The 23,997-nt window shown below is 38.2% G+C and overlaps 1 protein-coding gene across 6 annotated transcripts in view; it reads right to left on the reverse strand.

The window, feature by feature from the left end:
- KLF8 (KLF transcription factor 8) overlaps positions 1 to 23,997 on the reverse strand; it is a 227,674-nt gene that overhangs the window by 33,120 nt on the left and 170,557 nt on the right. For all 6 annotated transcript variants that reach the window (XM_033119554.1, XM_033119571.1, XM_033119535.1 and 3 more), the window contains 3 exons: positions 10,644 to 11,208; positions 7,231 to 7,342; positions 6,423 to 6,562 (listed from right to left, as the gene is read on the reverse strand). In XM_033119554.1, coding sequence (XP_032975445.1) covers positions 6,423 to 6,562; positions 7,231 to 7,342; positions 10,644 to 11,208 — 817 coding nt within the window. The remainder of the gene's footprint in view (positions 1 to 6,422; positions 6,563 to 7,230; positions 7,343 to 10,643; positions 11,209 to 23,997) is intronic.

Here is a 23,997-nt window from a genome sequence, read left to right on the forward strand (position 1 = left end):
ATGTAATTTTACTAACCATTGTAACCCCAATAAATTAATGTTTAAAAAACTCCAAAAAAAACCCTCATACAGCTCAATAGCATAAAACACAAATAACCCAATTTAAAAATTGACAAAGAATATGAATAAAGTTTTCTCAAAAGAAGACAGGCAAATGGTCAATAGGCATATAAAAAAGCCAACAGATATATGCTCAGCTTCACTAATCATCAGGGAAATGCGAATTCAAGCCACTATGCAATATCACCTTACATGTGTTAGAATACCTATTATTAGAAAGACAAAAGATGACACATGCTGGAGAAGATGTAGAGAAAAGGGAATCCTTGTACAGTGTTGATGGGAATGCAAATTGGTACAGCCACTATGAAAAACAGTATTAAGTTTCCTCACAAAATTAAGCATAGAAGTACCAGATGATCCAGGAATCCCATATCTGGGTATATAGCTATAGGAAATAAAATCAGTACCTCAAAGATATAGCTGCACTCCCATGTTCATTACAGCATTATTCACAAAGCCAAGATATGGAAACGATATTAAGTGCCTGTAGATGGATGATACACACACACACACACACACACACACACACACACACGCGCGCGCGCACGGTCTGACAATTAAGTTCGCGAACTTATTGCAATGATGTTGCTAACCTTTTTTGATATCAGACGGAATATTCATTATGAATTTGTACCAACTGGACAGACCGTTAATCAAGTTTACTATTTGGAAGTGCTGAAAAGTCTGCGTGAAAAAGACAACCTGAACTTTTCACCAACAATTCATGGCTCTTGCATCATGACAATGCACCAGCTCAAACATCACTGTCTGTGAGAGAGATTTTAGCCAGTAAACAAATAACTGTGTTGGAACACCCTCCCAAATCACCTGATCTGGCCCCCAATGACTTCTTTCTTTACCCGAAGGTAAAGGAAATATAAAAAGGAAGACATTTTGATGATATTCAGGACATCAAGGGTAATACAGTGACAGCTGATGGCCATTCCAGAAAATTCCAAAATTGCTTTCAAGGGTGGACCAGGTACTGGCATCAGTGCATGTACTTTGAAGGTAACCGTAGTGATATTCAGCAATGAGGTATGTAGCACTTTTTCTAGGATGAGTTTGTTAACTTAATTGTCCAACCTCGTGTGTGTGTGTGTGTGTGTGTGTGTGTGTGTGTGTGTGTGTGTGTACACACACATACAGAGGATGCCAAAAAGTGTATACACATTTTCAGAAAGGAGAAAACTGTATCAACCTTGTAATACTCAATATATAGTCAAGTTTGACTTCTGCAATTACAAGAGGTGCTGAAAGTGGTTACCATCAGTGTCCAGACACTTCTGACTGTGGCAATCTACTGCTACATAAATAGCACCTCTTAAAATGTGTATACATTTTTTGGCACCTTTTGCATATATACCAGGGATGCCCAAAAATATATACAATTGGACACTTTGGTTAACATTACTCAAGCAATAGTTTGCCACAATCAGAAGTGTCTGGATGCTTATGGTAACCACTTTCAGCACCTCTTGTAATTGCAGAAGTCAAATGTGACTTGTACTCATCTTTTGCTATCAGTATATATTGAGTATTACAATTTTAATACAGGTTTTTCCTTTCTTAAAATGTGTATACTTCTTTTGGCACTCTGTGTGTGTGTGTGTGTGTGTGTGTGTGTGTGTGTGTGTGTAACAAACACACAAAACAATGGAATCAAACTGAAAACCCAGAAATAAACCCACATAAATATGGACAGGTAATTTTCGACAAAGGACCAAAACCATATAATGGATAAAACAATGCCTCTTGAATAAAAGGTGCTGAGAGAATTGGAAAGACAGGTGCAAAAGAATGAAACAACTGCTATCTGTCACCGTGTACCAAAAGTAACTCAAAATTGATCAAAGACTGAAACAGAAGATCTGAAACAATAAACTGCATAGAAGAAAACATATATGTTTTCTTCTATATGTATATGTGTATATATATATATCAAAACATACAGTGAATGTTTAAATAAAAAATTATTGCAGTAAAAGACACGTTGCGATTAATATCCCTTAAAATACTCCCCCTCGTTTCAAATGCACTTATCCCATCACTCTTGCCACTTTCTGAAGCTGTTCTCAAAGTCTTCATTTGTGAGTGTCTTTAGTTGCACTGTCGTGGCTACCTCGATGTTCTCAGTCAATTCAAAATGTTTACCTGTCATGGTCACTTTGACTTTGGGGAAGAGCTAGAGTCGCATGGTGCTAGCTCCTGTGAATAGGTGATTGAGGACACACCGTAATGTTTTCTTTTTTTTTAATTATTAGTTTCAGGTGTACAAAACAATGTAATACTTAGACATTTCACCCCTCACAAAGTGATAACATTTTTATTTGATAGACATTGCCATACCAGAAGCGATGTGTGACACAGAGCCTTTCCATTGTGATCACAATATATGGTGAATGCTCCTGCCGAGTGCCATCCAACAGAAAGGCAAGGATCTTCAATATGGGAAGCAGAATGTCAAACCTTAGTAACAGTGTGTGTAGTAACAAGCTTCAACTTGTTCGGTGCTGTCAGTTGGGTGTGAGCTGTGGTTGAGAGAAGCTGTGTTTTAAAGTGTGCCATAAATCATCCTCCATCATGACAATGCTCCATGTCACACATTGTTTCTGGTATACAGCAATTTCTGTCAAATGAAAACATTACAGTGTGTCCTCACCCATCTTATTCACTGGATCTGGCACCGTGCGACTTCTGGCTCTTCCCCAAAGTCAAGATGATTCAGGACATTGAGGCAGCCACGACAGCACAACTAAAGACACTCACAAAAGAGGACTTCCAGAACTGCTTCAGAAAGTGGCAACAGTGATGGTATAAGTGTATTCAAAGCGAGGGGGAGTATTTTAAGGGGGATTAATGGCAATGTGTCTTTTATTGTAATATATTTTGTTTTTATTTAAACATTCACCATATTGTTTGATCACACATAATGGAGTATTATTCAGCCTTTAAAAGAAAGAAATCCTGCTGTTTGTAACAACATGGATGAACCTAGAGGACATTATGCTAAGTAAAATAAGCTAGATTGAGAAAGACAAATACTGTATGATCTCATGCAATATGTGGAATATAAAAATGTCAAACTCATTGAAACAGAATATAGAAAGGTGGTTACCAGGGGCTAGGAGTGGGGTAGGGGGAGATGTTGGTAAAGAAATACAAAGTTTCAGTTTTGCAAGATAAATAAGTCCCAGGGATCTAATGTACAACAATGTGAGTACAGTTAACAAATATTGTACCCTATACTTGAATTTGCTACAAGGGTGGAACTTAGGCATTCTAACCACTGTAACTATGTGAGGTGATGGATATGTTAATTAGCTTGATTGCAGTTAATATTTCACAATGTATATGTATATCAAATCACCAAATTGTACATCTTTAATATAAACATTTTAATGGTGAAATATAACTCAATAAAATTGGGGGGGAAGAAAAATTAAGACAAAAAGCTTAACAGGTGACAGTGAATCTGGAATTGAAAGAACATAAATAACAGCTAACATTTACTGAGTGTTTACTATATGCCAGATATTCCACTAAGTGTTTTTACACTATTAATATTCCCACATAAGGAAACTGAGGCAAAAAGATGTGAAGTAACTTTCAGCTGAATGGTCGACTGGAATGTCAACTCCATACAGTGTAGTTTTACAATATATGCTCTTGGAAATTACGTCTACATCCTCAATAAAAGAGCTATTTGAAGAAATAAATGATACAACTTTAGAAACACATAATTGAGGGCATAAGAGAATGATAATCAATGATAAATTTTGAATCTAGGCGAATGGGTGATGCCATTATTAAAAACTGGGGCTTGACAGTATAATTAATGGCAATTGTTGTATCTGTATTTTCTGCTTTGCATGACTGTCAACTCAGAGATGAATGGCTTCATTGCATGCGAGAGGCAGTATCCAGATGACGAAGAGCCTCACGGCTCTCTGCTGAGAGAATATCTACCAGAGACAGATATATCACTCTCTGGGACCCCCTGAAATGAATTTTAATCTTTGGAATGAATCAGGCGTTTCTGCAACTTCCTCAGTTCTAAAGAACCTGTGGAGTACCAGCAACAGAGAAAAGTGTACCTAGGTTGCATGCCAAGGTGTAATTCCAGGTAGCTTTTTACCACTTACTGTGTTATCATTGGCAACTATCTCTGTAAATAGCACCTATATCCACCTCAGTCACCCAAAACAGAAATCTGAGAGTCATCAATGTCCTCTCAATCATCAATATACTTCCTTCTCTCCACATCCATTCCCAACATCCTAGCAAGGCTCTCATCATTTTTTGCGTGAATCACTACAGTGACCTTTTAAATGGTCTTCCCGCTTCCATTCTTGCACCTCAAGGCTTCTGCCAGCAACCACTGCACTTATATGCCCTATCAATGTTGGGTTTCTGTTATTAGAACAAGGCAAGCTTATTCCCATCTCACCACTTTTGTACTCTACCTAGCTAAGAACAACACTCTTTTCTCACACTTTTTGCACAGTAGGTTCCTTCTCATACTAACTATGTTATTCAATGTAACAGCCTTGTTTAGATACTGATTTGAACAAACTTTCAAAAAAAAACATTTATTAGACAACTGGGGCAATTTGATATTAAGAAATTTTTATGCACTGCTATTGTGTTTATTTTTAAATCTTTGTCTTTTAAAGATATATTATGAAGTACTTATGACTAAGGTAATAGGATGTGTGGAATTTGGTTCACAATAATATAGTGTGGATGGGGGAGTTGGTAGGGGTATAGAAGAAACAAAATTGGCCATATACTGATACAGTTGTTGAGCTGGGTCAGGGGTACATTAGAGTCCAGTAAACTATTCTACTTTTACGTGTTAAAAATTCAGGTTTATAAATGTATTTCTATTTATTTACTTATTCATTCATTCATTCATTTATGGCCTGGATCATTACAGTAGCCTCTTAAGTAGTCTTCCCCCTTTCACTCTTGCACCTCAAGGCTTCCACCACCAGTCACTGCACTAAATATGTCCTACCTATGCTAGACTTCTGTCAGTTATTAGAGCAAGGCAAGCTTATTCTCATCTCACAGCTTCGACTATATATACACATATACATATATATGAGGGTGCCAAAAATTGTATACACATTTTAAGAAGGAAAAAAATGTATTAAAATTATGCTGATGGTAACCACTTTGAGCACCTCTTATAATTGCAGGTGACTTGTATTTATCTTTTGTTATTGGTATATCTTGAGCATGACAATTTTAATACAGTTTTTTCCTTTCTTAAAATGTGTATACAATTTGTTGGCACCCTCTGTAGTTAGTGGAATAAGACTCCATCCAACAATTCAACATGGAGGAGAAGCAAACAAAACATCAATTAATAGGATGATTGCCATGGGAATATTGGGGCAATGCAACCTGGAGACCAGTCACCTGATCATAGCCTCTGGGCATAGCAACTAGGACTCTGGGTCCTTATATACAAATCCTAACACAGCAAATGTTTCTAAGACAGGAGGGTCCCTTCCTTGTCCAGGGTGTCCAAGTCTCAATTCTTAGCTGGAGATGATTTGGGAGGAGGAGTCTCCCAGGCAGAGAGTATAAATTGATGACTGACAAGCTATATCTGGTATGTAGGCAGGTTTCTTTGAATTCATGGTGTTATACAAAATTTTTAGTTAGATGCTAACATTCAAAACCTAGGATATTTGACATAAAAGCCTTTATTTGCTGCTTTTCTTTAAAATTTGAGAAGTTTGGTAATATGTAGTTGGAGTTGATTGACAGTTCTCCTTCAGATGGGGAAGGTGCCCCCCAGTTTGACACAATCCCCAGCTGGTCTGCTTTACTTATTTTTTCTAATGTGCACCATTTTTCTTAATGTGAACAAAGGTATATTATAGGTTGGTGCTGAGCTCCAAAAGTTTGTTATAATTTCACTTAGTTTAAACTACCTTTGAGCTTTTCAATACTCATAAAACCTGTGGGGCTCTGGTAGCAAGGGAGGGAGTAATGTCTCAGCTGCCTTAATCTTTGCATAAGCGTTATGACTTCTCAATTAAAAAGACACCCAGGTGACTTCTCAATTAGAAAGATACTCAATGGGAATGATGACTATTCAGAAGACACCAGACTTAGTGTATTCATAGGCAGGCTTTATAAAAATTACCTTAGAGTAGGAACAAGACATAAGAGTAAAAGCCATGAATGGAGCCTGTGCACATGAGTATAAATGGATCAGTCTGTTTGAAGCTTTCTTCTCTTCCTATCTCTCACAGGCTGTGTGTGTGTGTGTGTGTGTGTGTGTGTGTGTGTGTGTGTGTGTTTGTGTGTGTGTGTTGGGGGTGGGGTGGAGGTGGGCAGACCTGTATGGATTCTGCGGTGGGCTTTCAGGTGAGAGCTTTTGGTGTACACTTTGCTGCATCCTGCAAAGTCACATTGGTGAATCCGTCTTCTCTTCAAGTCAAGGGACTCTTCTCCCTGCATTTGGGTCATTGTTGCTGGTCTGAGCAAAAGAAAAAGAAAAAAGAAAGAAAAAAAGAAAAGAGAGAAATAGGGCCAAAGAATAATTTCAAAGTGGAGGCTAAATAAATAGACTTATATACAATGGGACCACCTCATACATGCATTTAATTTGTGCAAATTTAACATTAGGCCCCCAAAAGAAATAATTGAAATAGTTCAAGCAATTCCCTCAACTAGGCCATTCTGCTCAGTAAGTGCAGGTTCTAGGAAGTGGCAATGTTTCCTTGGGTAGTTCTGTTCCCAAACAGTGTGAGCATTTCACTCTAAGTCTCGTTCTTATGTTTCAAGAAAGGTATTTTTCATACAACATGTTTTGCTAAAACCCAAGCCAACTACTTCATTAGTTCCAACACTAGAAGAAAAGGCTGCTTTAAACTTAGAAAAATAGTATGCAACTGTACTTTGTAGGAAATTGCAGATTTTTCAAGGGTAAAACTGATGATCTACAATTAGAACATAACTCTGCCATAACATGCACGTCTATGCACATGTGTGCACACAAACTCAAACCACTGCTGGGAAGGCAGTTTTCCTATATTTTATTGCCCTCAAATTCTTACTATTGTGTTTGAGAATTGTTCCACTTCTACCACAGACACGCACATATATACCTAGAGACAGACCTGAAATAAAGACAAAAGTACTCACTCTTGCTGTAGTCCCTGAATACCCTGTAAGGCCAAGGATCCACTCTCATTTGCACTCTCCTCACTGTCACTTGGGATTTCCAGTGAAGACATGGAGGTGGGGTCAACTTTCACTAAAAGCAAAGAAAAAGAGCAGTGTGGGCTACAAAATATATATGCCTCTTTCATCATTTCCAGGATTCCCAGTTTGACCCACAATGAGAAGTAGCAGCAAGAAAGAGAAATAATGAAAAAGCAAAGATAGAAGAAATGTAATTATATAGAAGCAAGAGAAGAACATCTAAAATTTTTAGCGTAGCAGGGAACAGAAATTCCTTTGAGGGAAGTATAGTAAGGAACACTCTTGTACCACTAGAATAAGCTTCTCTAGTATAGTGAGTGAGATAGGATAGCTTTCTCAAGGATAGAGTCTAATTATGATTCAACTCTATCTCCAGCCCCCAGGACAGGGTCTGCTGAAAAGTCAGGTTTAATACATGTTTATTGAACCGAACTCTCTGAATAGTTCTATGACTATCCTAAGATCAATATCTAGGCTCACCCCAGTGGTGAGAACATCCTTTGGCTTTTGTGCTCCTAAATGGAAACAAGTCAATGAGATGAAACACATACCTGGTACCTAGCAGGTGCTTGATATATGTTACATCCTTACCTTCCACCTATGTTGGGAGAAGCCCTCGAATATTTCTTATTATCAATTACTGATGTTTCTGACCCCTAACAAAACTCAATCAGATGGTCAACAGTCTCCTAGATCTAGTTAAAGCTTCAAAACTTCTATATAGAAGAAACGTAAGGGTGGCAATAAGATTGAACAGGGGAGGACTTGGCTAGTGCAGTTGTCTCCATACATTGATTGTGTATCATTCACTAAAAAGTGTTAAGCATGTATCTCAATATGTATGTGTGTCTGCATGTGTGTGTGTGTGATATAAATGTATTAGTATATTAAAATTTTGTGTATATTATCAAAAATAAGCAAAAATAACATGTAAGGGGTGAGAAAATGCAAATGTACATTTTGATAATTTCTTGTGCTCTGTTTTGTGCACCTCCCCCACCCAAGGTATTTGGGAGACCACTGGGCTAATAATAATGGTCTTAACTTAGCTCGAAACTACATTAAACACTTGTAAAATTTATTCTGTTTATTTAGAGTGGCTCTGGTGGACTGATGGTATTATGGGGGGAACTCAAAGCCCTGTCAAACAATCCCTTGGTGCTATCACTGTCTTCATATCAGCACCTACTCAAACAGAGAATTTTATTTTCCCATTTCCTTTTTCGTTTGGCTTTCCCTCCCTATTTGAGAACTGATAACCATATTTTGATTAACCCCCTCAGGGGATCCCCAAAACAAGATGATTATGAGCACTTATCATTACCAAAACTAACCACTAGCCAATGATGGCATTTTTATTCAAAAGAATACTGCAAAGTATCAGCAACTTGATGCTTAGGACGTTGCTTTTCAGTCTTCTACATTCAGTGATGGAATGATCATAAGACACTGAATTTCAAAGGTAGAAAACTTTTAGTAAATATGTGTGTGTATACATATAATATATTCTGATTCCTATCCTTTCCCCTCACATATCTCCCCTTTGGTCTTTTTAATTCACGCTAAACATTTACCAGTTCCTCAGTTGGCATGGATTTGAATCCTCTCACCATCCTAATTTCTCTCCTCCAATTATACTCCAATTTCCCAATATCCTTCCTAAGGCACAACATTTAAAACTGATTGGAATTCCGCAGACGTGGTGAAGCTAAATATCTTGAACCACTTCAAGAAGCCATATAATTTTATTTGATCATTCCCGATTACAAACTAAAGTAGATATGCTTCCAGGAGGGGAACTGGGTGACTGGGAGATTGAGGTAGAAGGGAGACTTAATTTATACCTTTCTCGATTCTGAACTTATTGTTAAAATTAAGAAAAAAGGAAACATTACAGCATATGATCTCTCTCCAGGGCACATTTTCCAGTTTTTTCATCAAATTATTTGTTGCAAGACAACTATTACCACTGTGTTAGGTTCTCTGGAGACACACAAAGAGAAATAAGATGCAGTTTTGTCCTTGAGGAATTTACTGATTCAGTTGGGAAGAATGCCCATATATTTGCAATATAGGCAAGTAAAAAATTAAAATGGGGCCAGCCCGGTGGCTCAGGTGGTAAGAGTTCCATGCTCCTAACTCCAAAGGCTGCTGGTTCCATTCTCACATGGGCCAGTGGGCTCTCAACCACAAGGTTGACATTTCGATTCCTCAAGTCCCGCAAGGGATGGTGGGCAGAGCCCCCTGCAACTAAAGATTGAACATGGCACCTTGAGCTGAGCTGCCACTGAGCTCCCAGATTGCTCAGTTGGTTGGAGCGTGTCCTCTCAACCACAGGGCTCCCGGTTTGACTCCCTCAAGGGATGGTGGGCTGGGCCCACTGAAACTGGCAACGGGGACTGGACCTGGAGCTGGGCTGTGCCCTCCACAGCTAAGACTGAAAGGACGGCTACTTGAAGCTGAATGGCACCCTCCAGGGCTGGGATTGGGGGGACAGCAACTTGACTTGGAAAAAGGTCCTGGAAGCGCACACTGTTCCCCAGTGGAGTCCTGTTCCCCTTCCCCAATTAAAAAAAAAAAAAGAAAAATGGACAGTAATAGATGCTAAATGAGGAGGAACACAGGGAAGATGGCACTATTTCAAAGACTACTTTATCTACAGGGAAGAGAAAACGTACAGTGTTGGGATATGCAGAAGCTAAGGCTGGCTACCGTGTTTCCCTGAAAATAAGACCTAACCAAAAAATAAGCCCTAGCGTTATTTTTCAGGATGACATCCCCTGAATGTAAGTCCTAATGCGTCTTTTGGAGCAAAAATTAATATAAGACCCGGTCGTATTTTTGGGGAAACACCGTAAGTATGTTGGGCTAGAAACATTCTCAACTTGTCCACCAAAGCATTCCTAATGGCACAGAAAAGTAAACACAGTCTTCTGCGAAATCCCAATGTGGGTGCCTTAGTAAGCTTAAAACTAGTTTTGAAGTTTGTGTTTTATCTTAAAAGGTTATTCAAATTTTACATTTTTTTCTTTAACAAAATCATTTTTAAAATATAAAATGTTTTAGAATTATTTACTATCAAATCATATATAGGTTCCAGGAAGATACATAGTATTTCATTCAAGAATATGCATACCCCAGTTTGAGAAGCATGGGGTAAACAAAAAAGAGTCACTGTACATTCTTAAGTATTGAAGACACATGGAATAAAACAGCATTTATGAAAGATTGCTCTTGAAGCTGTGCAAGGATAATTGGAGGGGGTGAAAGGAGACAGACAGGTGATAGAACAACTCAAAGAGAGAATAGATGGATGAAGGTGAGGTCCAGGAAAGGGGTACATTGATGCTCACCTGATCCAGCATTTTTGCCATCTCCTCCAATGAGTGGGACTGTAATGGCTGCAGGGTTCCCATCGGCAGGCAAAGTAGTATACACCATGGGCAGTGACTGCACCACTACTGGAATGGTCTTCAAGCCACCAATCTTATTTGGCAGACTGACTGAGGGGATAGTGTGAATCACATGTAAGATCTGCTGGCCACTGGTGCCCTGAGAGGAGGCCAGGATAGAGCCTGGAGTCAGCACGGTAGGGATGCTTGCTAAAGTGCCTATGTCAGATGTTGACGTGGACACTACAGGAGTCTGGGGAGCAGGTTGTGGGTTGGGAGGACGTATTGGAGCTTGCAGCATGCTGGCAGGCTGGAGAGGAGCCTTGGGCTTATGAAAGGAGAGGTCAACAGGTTCCACCTGGGGCAGGTTGAAATCATTAGCCAGAAGTTCTTCTGGTGGCTCAATCTTGATGTCATTAAAAAGTGATGAGTTCTCCATGGGGCTAGCATCCAGGAGTGGTGGAGATGTCACATTACCTTTGTCTGCTGTCTTTGGGGTATCTCTGATCTGAACAGAGCCAGTGACCTATAAAATAAATAAATAAACAAATGAGAGATGCAAAACAGTCAGTGTTAGTGCCCTGAAGAAGAGATCTGTGAGCAATGAAAGAAGAACTTTTCATTATCTTTTCATGGACAGAATATATAAAGAGTTGAAAGAAATGAAGCAGGAGTACACTAAAGACGAAAAAGAAAGGGAAACTTCACTGAGCACCAGTACTATGCAATGTATCAGGCAATTGATACAGATTGTTTTCTTTAACTTTACAATAATTCTGAAAGATTAATTAAAGTCAACACTTTCTCCATATCCACTATAGGTGCTAAGCCAGTGAGCACACACATGAATAAGGTGTAGCCACAAAGTGCATACTAATATACTAATTATAATGCTAGAATTATGTGAGTAGCTTAAAAGTCATACCATAATAAGTGATGCAGCAGACATACAGGAGGTGTTTTAGAAAAAGAAAATGGAATGATTTATTCTATCTAGACAGGATCAGGGAAGGCTTCAAAGAGGAACTGAATTTTAGACAGGTCTAAGAGAATTAATGAATTGTCTAGTCAGAGAAGTGGTAAGAAAGATACTCTTGTCTGTAGAGATATAACAGACAATATGCATAGGAAATAACGATGCAGCACAGTCAGTTGTGTTATATGCAAAATCAAACTATCCAACTTTTAAATTTAAAAAATACAAATTAAATGAGAACTTCATATGTTATAAAATAACATAAAACCTCAACCTAATTAAAAACTTTCTAAGAAGTCCATGAATTCAAAGGTCAAGAGTACTGTGAACTGCATATGTCATTGCAGAGCAACACTCTGGACTTTGAAGATGGCCTTGGAGATGGTGGTGCTACTTTAGCCAGTAAAAAAACAAGGCTCCATTCTCTATCAGGATTATATTTAAGTTATGGGAGTTCTGAATTATGAGAGATGTCCAAGAATGCATCTTTTACACAAAATCCAACTATCTTTTATTTTGTATATTTGGAATACAAGGGAACGTGGAGTTAAAGGAATGGCTGGCTGATAAAATATAATTGTTTTGAGAAGGGGATTGACATGAGCAGAGCTATTTCTGTGAGATTTAACTAGCTCCTCAATAAAGGATAGATTAAAGGAGAAATAAGACTAGAATCAAAGAGACCAAAGAGGAAGCAAGAGGAAAATTTTGGTGACACATTTTTGAGACAATTGGAGACATTTGAATATTGACTGGATATTGGATGATATTAAGAAATTATTGTTGATATTTAAAGATTAGACAATATATAATAGTTATGATTTTTAAAAATTTGGGTAAGAGATAAAAAGGGCCTGAACTCAGAGAATGAGGGTCAAGGAGAGGCAGTGACCTCTTATTCTGACTTCATTTAAAAAACCATTAGAGTATGCTGGGAGTGAGTAAAGAAGCATCTATGCTTCTTCTACAGAATTTAGCCAGACTGACATCTGCTTTCTACCTCTACTATGCTATGACACTCTTGTTTTTTCGTTTTTTAATTTACCACCTCCCACCACAACTCAGGCCTTGTCTGTCGTCCAAATATTGCTTCAATCTGCTCCTCTAAGACATTACTCCTGTAATTTGTCCCACTGTTTCACATACTTCTAATGTAATCCCTCATGGGTGGATATGCTCCACCCAGGTAAAGGGTCACTAAAATTCTGTTGGTGATTGGGAGGGGGAGGATAGGGAGAGGAAGTTGTCAAGGATGGCTCTGCTGAACTCAAAAATTCCTTGCCCTCTGAATTTCCTAAATCAGCTTAAGCTCCTATTTTCCCCACATTTCCTATGTATCTCTTCATCTGACTAGTCTTCTTCCCAGATTAAAGAGGCAGAATCCTAAGAATCTCTAAAGAATAGGAAGAAGTATTTCTCTAGGCTCTTTATCAAGGATGTCAGCAACATGGAGAAATAAAGTTACAACAGAAAGCATAAGGAGAGGTGAAGTGTAGTATTTTCTAAAAGAATATTGATTGTGCATGCAGTTGTAGAAATAAACACTAAGTCTGCCAATATTCATTAAAAAGAATCTAGTTAAATATTTAGGGATTTTTGGAATCTATGCATTAGGTCCACAAACATAAGGGAGCTAAAGTTTTGAATTCTAAATAAGAAATGGAGATTACTTTAGCAAACTTACTGTCCTTTGTTAAACACGTGTCATCTCAAACACCAGGAATGTTGCCCAGATAATGCTATTAGTTCACAGTCTTTTGCTTAGCTGGTACTTGATCCATAGTTATTCATTTTATTGAAAAACATATTATTCAGGAAAATCCAAAATGGAAACTGAATGATGAAAGTACAGAAATTGAAGAATAATCTATTTTTATTGACTTGATAAGATGTTACAAGCCTCTACTTCAGCAAACCATCATGAGTTGTCCTTCTGTAGACTAAACGTACCTTGTGCTCTACAAATTCTTCATAAAAATGCTATCAAGCAATAGGGCTTTAATCATTACTCCTCTTCTGACATCATCACAAAACTTTGAAAGAAATATTGCAAGGCCAGTTGTTTGGAATTAATTAATAGTAGCTTTTTATTAATTTATTTTTCAATTATACTTGACATACAATATTCTATTAGTTTCAGATGTACAACATGGTGATTAGACATTTATATACCTTGTGAAGTGATCACCCCAATAGTACACATCTGACACTGTACATAGCTATTATAATTTTATTGATTATATTCCCTATGCTGTACTTTACATCCCCATGACTGTTTTTATAATTGGCAATTTGTACAAATATATCCCTTACCTATTTCACCCATCCCGCCAAACCCCTTCCTTTTTGGCAACCTTCAAAATGTTCTCTGTATCTATAAGTTTGTTTCTGTTTCGTTTATATGTTTATTTTGTTTTATAGATGCCAAATATAAATGAAATTATATGGGATTTGTCTTACCAGTCTGACATCTTCCACTTAGCATAATACTAACTAGGTCCATCCATGTTGTCAGAAATGGCAAGATTTGTTCTTTTCATGGCTGAGTAATAGTCTATCTAATACATGTTCCACATCTTCTTTATCCACTTCTCTATCAATGGATAGTTAGGTTGCTTCCATATCTTGGTTATTGTAAATAATGCTACAATGAACATCAAGATGCATATATCCTTTTGAAATAGTGCTTTGGATGACTTTAAATAAATACACAGAAGTGGAAGTATTGGGTCATATGGTAGTTCTATTTTTAATTTACTGAGGAACCTCCATACGGTTTTCCATAGTGGCTGAACCAATTTACAAACCCACCAACAGTGCATAAGACTTCCCATTCTCCATATCCTCATCAACACCTGTCATTTGTTGATTTATTGATAATAGCCATTCTGACATGTGCTGATATCTGACTCCGGTTTTAATTTTCATTCCCTGATAATTAGTGATGTTCAGCATCTTTTCATGTGTCTGTTGGCCCTCTATATGTCCTCTTTGGAGAAATGTCTCGCATACGTATGTCTTCTATCAATTTTTAATTACATTTTTTTTGAGCAGTATAGGTTCTTTATGTATTTTAGATATTAATCCTATATAGGACATACCATTTGCAAATGTCTTCTCCCATTCTGGAGGTTGCCTTTTAGTTTTGTTGATTGTTTACTTTGAGGTGCAAAACATTGTTCGTTTTATATAGTCTCATTTGCTCATTTTTGGTTTGGTTGTCTTAGCCCTAGGACACATATCCAAAAACTACTGCTAAAACCAATATCAAAGAGTTTATTGGCTACTTTTTCTTCTAGGAGTTTTATGGTCTTAAGACTTTAATCCATTCTGAGTTTACTTTTGTATATGGTATAAGCAAATGGTCTCATTTCCTTGCTGTGTGCATGTGTGTGTGTGTGTGTGTGAGTTCAGTTTTCCCAACACTATTTATTGAAATGACTGTCTTTATCACATTGTACATTTTTTAAAATTAAGTTTATTGGGGTGACAACTGTTACTAAAGTTACATAGATTTCAGGTGTACAACTCTGTAATATATTATCTATAGCTCTCATTGTGTGTTCACCCTAGAGTCAACTCTCTTTCCATCACCATAAATTAGACCCCGTTTACCCTGTTCTAGAACTCACCTACCCCTTACCCTCTGGTAACCTCTAAACTATTGTCTATGTCTATCAGTTTTTGTTCCTTCATTTTATTGCCTTGTTCTTTTGTTGTTTTCAGTTTTATATACCACATATCAGTTAAATCATATGCTTCTCTATTTTTTCTGTCTGACTTATTTCACTTAGCATTATAATCTAAAGATAAATCTATGTCGTCACAAAAGGTACTATTTCATCTTTCTTACTGCCAAATAGTATTCCATTGTGTATATATACCACAACTTCTTTATTCATTCATCTATCGAAGGACATTTTGGTTGTTTCCATGTCTTGGCCACCGTAAATAAAGCTGCAATGAACATTGGAGCACACGTGTCTTTATGGATAAATGTTTTCAGATTTTTTGCGTAGATACCCAGGAAAGGGATTGCTGAGTCATACGGTAATTCTATTCGTAATTTTTTGAGGAACCTCCACACTGCCTTCCATAGTGGCTGAATAAATCTGCATTCCCACCAACAGTGGATGAGGGTTCCTTTTTCTCCACAGCCTCTCCAACACTTGTTACTATTTGTCTTGTTGATGATAGCCATTCTAATTAGGGTGAGGTGATATCTCATTGTGGTTTTTATTTGCATTTATCTGATGATTAGTGATATTGAGCATTTTTTCATATGTCTATTTGCCATTTGTATGTGTCCTTTGGAGAAATGGCTCTTCAGGTCCTCTGCCTATTTTTCAGTTGGGTTGTTTGTTGTTGTTGTTGAGTTAAATGAGTTCCTTGTATATTTTGGTTATTAATACCTGATCGGGGGAGCTGTTTGCAAAAATCTTCTCCCATTCACTTGGTTGCCTCTTTATTTTGTCGATGATTTCTTTTGCCATGCCCAAGCTTTTAAGTTTGATATAGTCCCATTCATTTATTTTACCTTTTACTTCCCTTGCCTTTGGAGTCAAATTCATAAAATGTTCTTTGAACCCAAGGTCCATATGTTTAGTACCTGTTTTCTTCTATGCAGTTTATTGTTTCAGGTCTTAAGTTTAGGTCTTTGATTGATTTTGATTAATATGGTACATGATAACAGATAGCAGTCCAGTTTCATTCTTTTGCACGTGGCCCTCCAATTATCCCAGTACCATTTATTGAAGAGGCGGTCTTTTCTCCATTGTATGCTTTTTGCTACCTTGTCAAAAATTTTTGTCCATATTTATGTGGGTTTACTTCTGGCTTCTCAATTCCATTCCACTGGTCTGCGTGTCTACTTTTCTGCCAGTACCAAGCTGTTTTGATTATTGTTGCCCTGTAGTACAAGCTAAAGTCAGGGAGTGTGATACCTCCAGCATTGTTCTTTTTTCTTAGGATTGCTTTGGCTATTTGGAGTCTTTTGTGGTTCCATACAAATCTGATGATTTTTTGTTCTATTTCTTTAAAAATTGCCATTGGGATTTTGATGGGGATTGCATTAAATCTGTAAATTGCTTTGGGTAATACAGCCATTTTAACTATGCTGATTATTCTAATCCATGAGCATGGAATATCTTTCCATTTCTTCGTGTCTTCTCCAATTTATTTTAAAAATGTCTCATAGTGTTCAGCATATAGGTCTTTCACACCCTTGGTTAAGTTTATTCCTAGGTATTTTATTGTTTTTGTTGCAATTGCAAAAGGAATTGTTTTGTGTTTTTTTTTTTTTCAGGAATTGTGTTTTTTTATTTCTTTTCCTGAGAACTCCTTGTTAGTATATAGGAAGGCAATGGACCTTTATACGTTGCTTTTGTAGCCGGCAACTTTACTATATTTGTTTGTTGTTTCTAATAGCTTTTTGGTGGAGTCTTTAGAGCTTTCTATATATAGCATCATGTCATCTGCAAAAAGTGACAATTTAAATTCTTCATTCTGAATTTGGAGGCCTTTCATTTCTTTCTCTTCCCTGATTGCTCGTTAGGACTTCCAACACTATGTTGAAAAGCAGAAGTGATGCGGGTAAGCCCTGTTGTATTCATGAACGTAGAACAAAGGGCTTCAGTTTTTCACTGTTAATTATTAGATTAGCTGAGGGTTTGTCATATATGGCCTGTATTATGTTAAGGTATTTTCCTTCTATACCTATTTTATTAAGTGTTTTAATCATAAGTGGATGTTGTATATTGTCAAACGCTTTTTCTGCATGAATTGATATAATCATGATTTTTTCCCTTTATTTTGTTTCAGCGATGTATAACATTGATGGATTTGCATATGTTGAAGCATCATTCTGCCCCTGGGATAAACCCCACTTGGTCATGATGAAGAATCTTTTGAATGTACTGTTGCATTAGATTTGCGAGAATTTTGCTTAGGATTTTTGCATCTCTATTCATCAGACCTATTGGTCTGTAATTTTCCTTTTTGTGTGTTATCCTTACAACGTTTTGATACCCAGGTAATGTCCTCATAAAGTGAGTTAGGGAGTACTGTCTCTTCTTCAATTTTTTGAAAGAGTTTGAGTAGGACAGGTATTAGATCCTCTTTGAAGGTTTGGTAGTATTCTCCAGTGAAGCCATCTGGTCCCAGACTTTTGCTTTTGGGAAGGTTTCATATGACTGATTAAATTTCCTTACTGGTGATCGGTGTACAGTGGTACCTCACTTTTCAAACATAATCCATTCTAGAAGACTGTTCGAGTTCTGAAACGTGCGACAAACAAGGCACAATTTCCCCATAGAAAGTCACGAAAAATGGATTAATCCATTCCAGACCTTAAAAATCAACCCCTAGAACTAACTGCAAGTGTCACATGAATTTTACTATCTAATGATACCATAGATCCATAATATTTACGGCGTTCGTAAGCCGAAATCTTCCTCAATGGAGACGTCCAAAAACTGTGGTACCACTGTATTTAGATTTTCCAATTCTTCATGATTCACCTAGGAAGGCTATGTGTTTCTAAGAACTTCTCCATTTCTTCTAGGTTATTGAATTTGGTGGCATAAAGTCCTTCATAGTATTCGTGGATGATCCTTTGTATTTCTGTGGCATCTGTGATAACTTCTATTTCATTTCTGATTTTGTTTATTAGTGTCTTTTTTCTTTTTTTTCTTAGTGAGTCTAGCCAAGGCTTTATCAATTTTATTAATCTTTACAAAGAATCAGCTCTTTGTCACATTCATATTCCTATTGTATTTTTGTTCTCTAATTTATTTAGTCTGCTCTGATTTTCATTATTTCCTTTCTTCTGCTGACCCTGGGTTTCATTTGTTCTTCTTTTTCTAGATTTTAAGGTGTAACGTGAGGTTATTTATCTGGGATTTTTCTTCTTTCTTGAGATAGGCCTGTAAAGATATAAATTTCCCTCTTAAAACTGCTTTCGATGCATCCCAAAAATTTTGGTAGGATGTAATTTTATTCTCATTTGTTTCTATGTGTCTTTTGATCTCTCCTCTTATTTCTTCTTTGACCCAGTCGTTCTTTAAAAATATGTTGTTTAATCTCCACATATTTGTGGTTTTTCCTGCTTTCTTTTTGCAGTTAATATCCAATTTCAAAGCCATGTGATCAGAGAATGTTCTTGGTATGATTTCAATCTTCTTAAATTTGCTGAGACTAGTTTTATGTCCCCATATATAATCTATCCTTGAGAACGTTCTGTGTATACTAGAAAACAACATACAGTCTGATGTTCTAGGATGAAGTGCTCTATAAATGTCAATTATTTCCATTTCATTTACTGTGCATTTAGTGCTGGTATTTATTTCCTTATTTTCTGTTTCGATGATCTACCCATAGCTTTCAATGATGTATTTAGGTCCCCTATTATAACTGTGTTTTGGTCAATTTCTGCCTTTAGTTCTCTTAGTAGTTGCTTGGTATATTTCAGTGCTCCCTGATTGGGGGCATAAACATTGATAACTGTTATGTCTTCTTGTTCTGTAGACCCCTTTATCATTATGAAATGTCCATCTTTGTCTCTTGTTATATTTTTATCCTGAAATCTGTTTCATCTGGTATCAGTAAGGCTACACTTGATTTTCTCTGATATCATTTGCATGGAGTGTCAATTTCCACCCTTTCACTTTGAGTCTATGTTTGTCCTTGCAGCTGAGATGTGTCTCTTGAAGGCAGCATATAGTTGGGTGTAGTTTTTTGATCAAATCTGCTACTCTGTGCCTGCCTTTTTGTTGGTGAGTTCGGTTCATTTACACATAGGGTGATTGATATGTGAGAATTTCCTAGCATTCTATATTTGGTTTTCTGGTAAGACTGTGTCTCCATTGTTTCTTTGCCTTTTCGTTGTTGTCTATTATTTTTGTGTGGTGGTATTCCATGATTTTTCCCTCTGTTTCTTTTTTTATTACGTTATATATTTCAGTTCTCTATTTTTTTGAGTGATTACCATTAAGTTTACATAAAAGAAAGTTTCATATTTAGAGCCTTCCATTTTCTTCAGCATGCTTACTTTCTCCATTCCCATATTCTGATTCAGGCCTTTACTCTCCCCCCTTTCATGTTTTTGTTGTCACAAATTATCCCTATTTATACTAGTCAAATAGCTTTCTTCAGGATTTCTTGTAATGCAGGTCGTGTGTTAGAAAATTCCCTCAGCTTCTGTATGTCTGGAAAGGTCTTTATTCCTCCTTCATATCTAAAGGATATCTTTGCTGGATATGTTATTCTTGCCTCATTTTTCTCTCTTCAATAGTTTGAATATTTGATTCCTCTCCCTCCTGTCTTGCAGAGTTTATGGTGAAAAATCTTATGATAATCTAATGGGCTTTACTTTGTAGGTTACCATTTTCTTTTCCCTGACTGCCTTAGGGATTCTTCCTTTGCTGTTAATTTTTGACAGCTGCAATATAATGTGTCTCGGAAAATGCCTCTTGGGATTGAGGTAATTATGTGTTCTCTTTGCTTCTTGGATTCGAGGATCCAGTTCTTTCCACAAGTTTGGGAAGTTCTCATTGACTATTTGTTTGAATATACTCTCTGTTCCCTTCTCCCTTCTCCTTCTGGTGTGCCCATTATTCTTATATTGTTCTTTCTGATGGAGTCAGAAAGTTCTTGTAGAGTTCTTTCATTTCTTTCAAGTCTGAAGTCTCTATCTTCTTCCATGTGTGTCATTTCCAGATTTCTAACTTTGATGTCACTGATTCTTCATTTCATCTGGTAGACTCTACTATCTAAGCTGGTGATTTCATTCTTTATTGCTTTTATTGAATACTTAATCTCCAGAAATTTTATTTGGTTCTTTTTAAAATTTTCAATCTCTTTGGTAAAATGTTCATTTTGTTCTTTGATTCTGTTTCGGAATTCATTAAACTGACTGTCTGTGTTTTCTTGCACCTCGTTGAGTTTTTTTAAGAACTGCAATTGAATTCTCTGTCATTTAAGTCACATATTTCTATGTCTGTAAGTTCATTTTCTGGATATTTTTCATTTCCTTTTTGAGCTATCTTGTTACCTTCATTATTCGTGGCTAGTAATGATTATTATTTCTCTTCCTAGACATCTACAGGAGTGCCTTCTGCAACAGGTTGATAGGAAGAGGTCTTTCTTTTGTTTTCCAGTAGGTGTTGGTAGAATGTTTTATTTTCTCTCCGACTGCAATCTTTTATTCTCTCACACTATAGTGTTATATTTTCTCTGCACTATTCCGGCTTCTCACACAATGCGGGGATTCCCTGGAAGGCAGGCTTCTCCTCTGTGAATAGTTCGTCTGGATCATAGGGTGTCGCCTCTGTGGGGGATTCTGAAGTTCCAAAGCTTTTTGTGCTCCAAATTCGGAACCCGTGTGTTTCAGCAGCTTTGTTTACTCCTGCAGGGATCCACCCAGATAGGTGGGGACAGGGGCAGGGCGAGTTGTGAGAGGTGGCCCAGCGCAATGGCGGCGACCACCACCACAGCCAGTCCTGCTTCCACAGCTCCCTCCCCTTTGCCAGAAGTAGTTGGGCTGCAAGTCCATGTCTGCAGACCACAGTTCTCAGAACTGCAAATATTCTGTTCTTTTGATCTGAAACCGCTGCAGTTCCGCTCTAGCACTGGGCAGGTGGGGGCGGGCTGAGCTCTGGAAGGGTAGGGAGAGGGCGGCTAGGCTCTGTGCCTAAGGCTTCTGTTCTCTGCTCAGCTGTGAGGTCTTAAACTACCATTTTCTGCCTTCTTCCCTCAGTCTTTGCTCCGAGGTCTCCGCTGTGAGGTTTCGATTCAGCTGTGTTATAAGCTGTCCCCTCACCCTGTGGGCCATAAGCAGAGCCTTAGCAGTCCAAGTTCTTCACTCTCCTGCAGATGTGGTAGTTCTGGAATGCAGCAAGCTTGGAGCACAGAGCTACGTCTGCGTCCTGCACCCGCGGATCCCCATCTCCACACTTCTCCCTTCCTCCTCCTCCGCTCGCGCAATTTGCCCACCTTTAGATGATTTCAGTAGTGCACCTCTTAGTCTTGCCTGTCTGCTGCTCATGAAGTCTTTTGTGGATTTATAATTCTTCAATTTGTTGTAAATTCCAGTGGAGATTTCAAGAGGCTCGCCTCATGCCACCATTTTTATGATGTCATCTCCCATTGTCATTCCTGTTTTCTTTGTCGTACATTAATTGACCATATAGGTGTCAGTTTATTTCTGAGCTCTCTACTCTGTTACACTGATCTATGTGAGTTGTTATGACAGTATCATGCTGTTTTGATTACTGTAGTCTTGTAGTATGTTTTGATATCAGGTGGTGTGATATGTCAAACTTTGTTCCCTCAAGATTGCTGTGGCTTTTGAAAATCTTTTGTCATTCCATAAAAATTTTAGCATTATTTGTTCTATTTCTGTGAGAAATTCTATTATTATTTACATATGCATTGCATTGAATCTGTAGATTGTTTTGGATAGCATGGACATTTTAACAATGATATTTTTTCCTATTCAAATGCATGGTATACCCTTTCATTTATTTGTGTCTTCTTCAATTTTTTTCTTACAGTTTTCCAAGTACAGGTCCTTCATTTCCTTGGTGAAATTTATCGTGGCGTATTTTATCTTTATTATTATTATTATTATTATTAGTAGTAGTAGTAGTAGTAGTAGTAGCAGCAGCAGTAGTATTTTTAAGGAGGGTGTAGCTCACAGTGGCCCATACAGGGATTGAACCAACAACCCTGGTGTTATTAGCACCACACTATAACCAACTGAGCTAACTGGCCACCTCTATTCTTTTTGATGCAATTATAAATGGGGTTGTTTTCTTAATTTCTTCTTTTGATAGTTCAACGTTGGCGTATAAAAATTCAACTGAAAGAGATCCAAGGTGATGGAGTACATAAACAGTGTGTATGACTACTTTCATGAACACATTAAAATAACAACTAAATTATAGAACTATCAACCTGGAGAACTATCTGAAGTCTGGCTGAACAGAAGTTTTATAACTAAGGATATAAAGAAGAAGCCACATCAAGACTGGAAAGAGGTGTGGAGATGAAAAACAGGCTGACCCCAAACCTGAGTGGCAGTTGAGAATCAGAAGGAGTATCTCAGGTGGTTACCCCCAAAGGAGCGAGGGACCCAACCCCACATCAACCTCCCTAGACCAGAGTACTGGGGCCAGAAAGAGGAGCCCCCAGAACATCTGGCTGTGGAAACTAGTGGGGATTCCAACCATCCAGCTGAAACAGAAGGCTGCAGGAAACCCAGACGTCCTCTGAAACAGCTTGTGCACAGACTCTCTCACTTTTAGCCTCTCACTTTGTGCTCTGGGGGAGAGACAGTAACTTGGAAGGTGTCATACAGGGAGCACAGTGAGGTTTGTAGCTTTGGAATGAGGGCTACAGGTCAGCCACCATTTTATCTGTGTGGAGTCTTCCTCCCGAAGAGCTGGCAGTCAGGCACCATTTTTCCTGTGTTGAGCTCTCCCTCACAGGCCAAAACTGAATCTGATTGGCTTGGTGAGCTCTGCTGCTTCACCCTGCTAACACCCTGAGACCCCACCCTACCCAATTCACCCAACACCAAAGGCACTTTCTCCACGAGCAGCCAACCCTGCACACATTGCACTATTTACTGGAAAACTATTGGTGTCCACAGGCACCAGGCAGGTGCCAACTGGCCTCAATGTGCTCTGAGACTTTTAGTGAGTAGCTCCAGGCTCAGTACTGGCACCAAACCAGAGTCTGCATTAATCTGGTGACCACAACTCTTCCTACTCAAGTGAATCCCTGAAACCATGCCTCATTCAACTCTTTAACACGTGAGGCTTTATCAGTCGCTGAACTTTAAGGGTGCCAGCAGGTGGCAGCCATCCTTGGAGTGTCCTGGCTTATTGTGGAGCTACCCCAGGTCTGGTATGGTGGCAGCCATCCTCGGTTCACAGTGTGGCCTCTCCCATGTGCCTAGAACTTTAGGACGTGCAGTAAACAACCACAAATTGCTTTGGAGTTCCTACTATGTAGTCCCCACCTTGTCACAGGCAGTGGGTGACTGGGCTTGCATCAAAGCCCATTCCAAGAGGCCTCAGAACTAACATACTTGGAGATTGGCTTCAGACCACAGCAGAGCACTGCCCATTTAGCCCCACAACCAGCACACACAAAGGCAGTCTAAACAGACACCAGAGTCTGATCGGGTAAATCCCACTTGATTGGGTAAGGTGGCTGCAGAGCAGCCTGTGAGCTGTGGGTGTGGCCAAACTCAATAGCCAATCAGCCTGAGGGTCATTCTCACCCACAGACGTGCCAATAGCAATCAAGGCTCATCTATAACAGGAGGGCACTCAC

The sequence above is a fragment of the Rhinolophus ferrumequinum genome, chromosome X (assembly GCF_004115265.2).
Source record: "Rhinolophus ferrumequinum isolate MPI-CBG mRhiFer1 chromosome X, mRhiFer1_v1.p, whole genome shotgun sequence".
In the NCBI taxonomy this organism is placed as follows: domain Eukaryota; kingdom Metazoa; phylum Chordata; class Mammalia; order Chiroptera; family Rhinolophidae; genus Rhinolophus; species Rhinolophus ferrumequinum.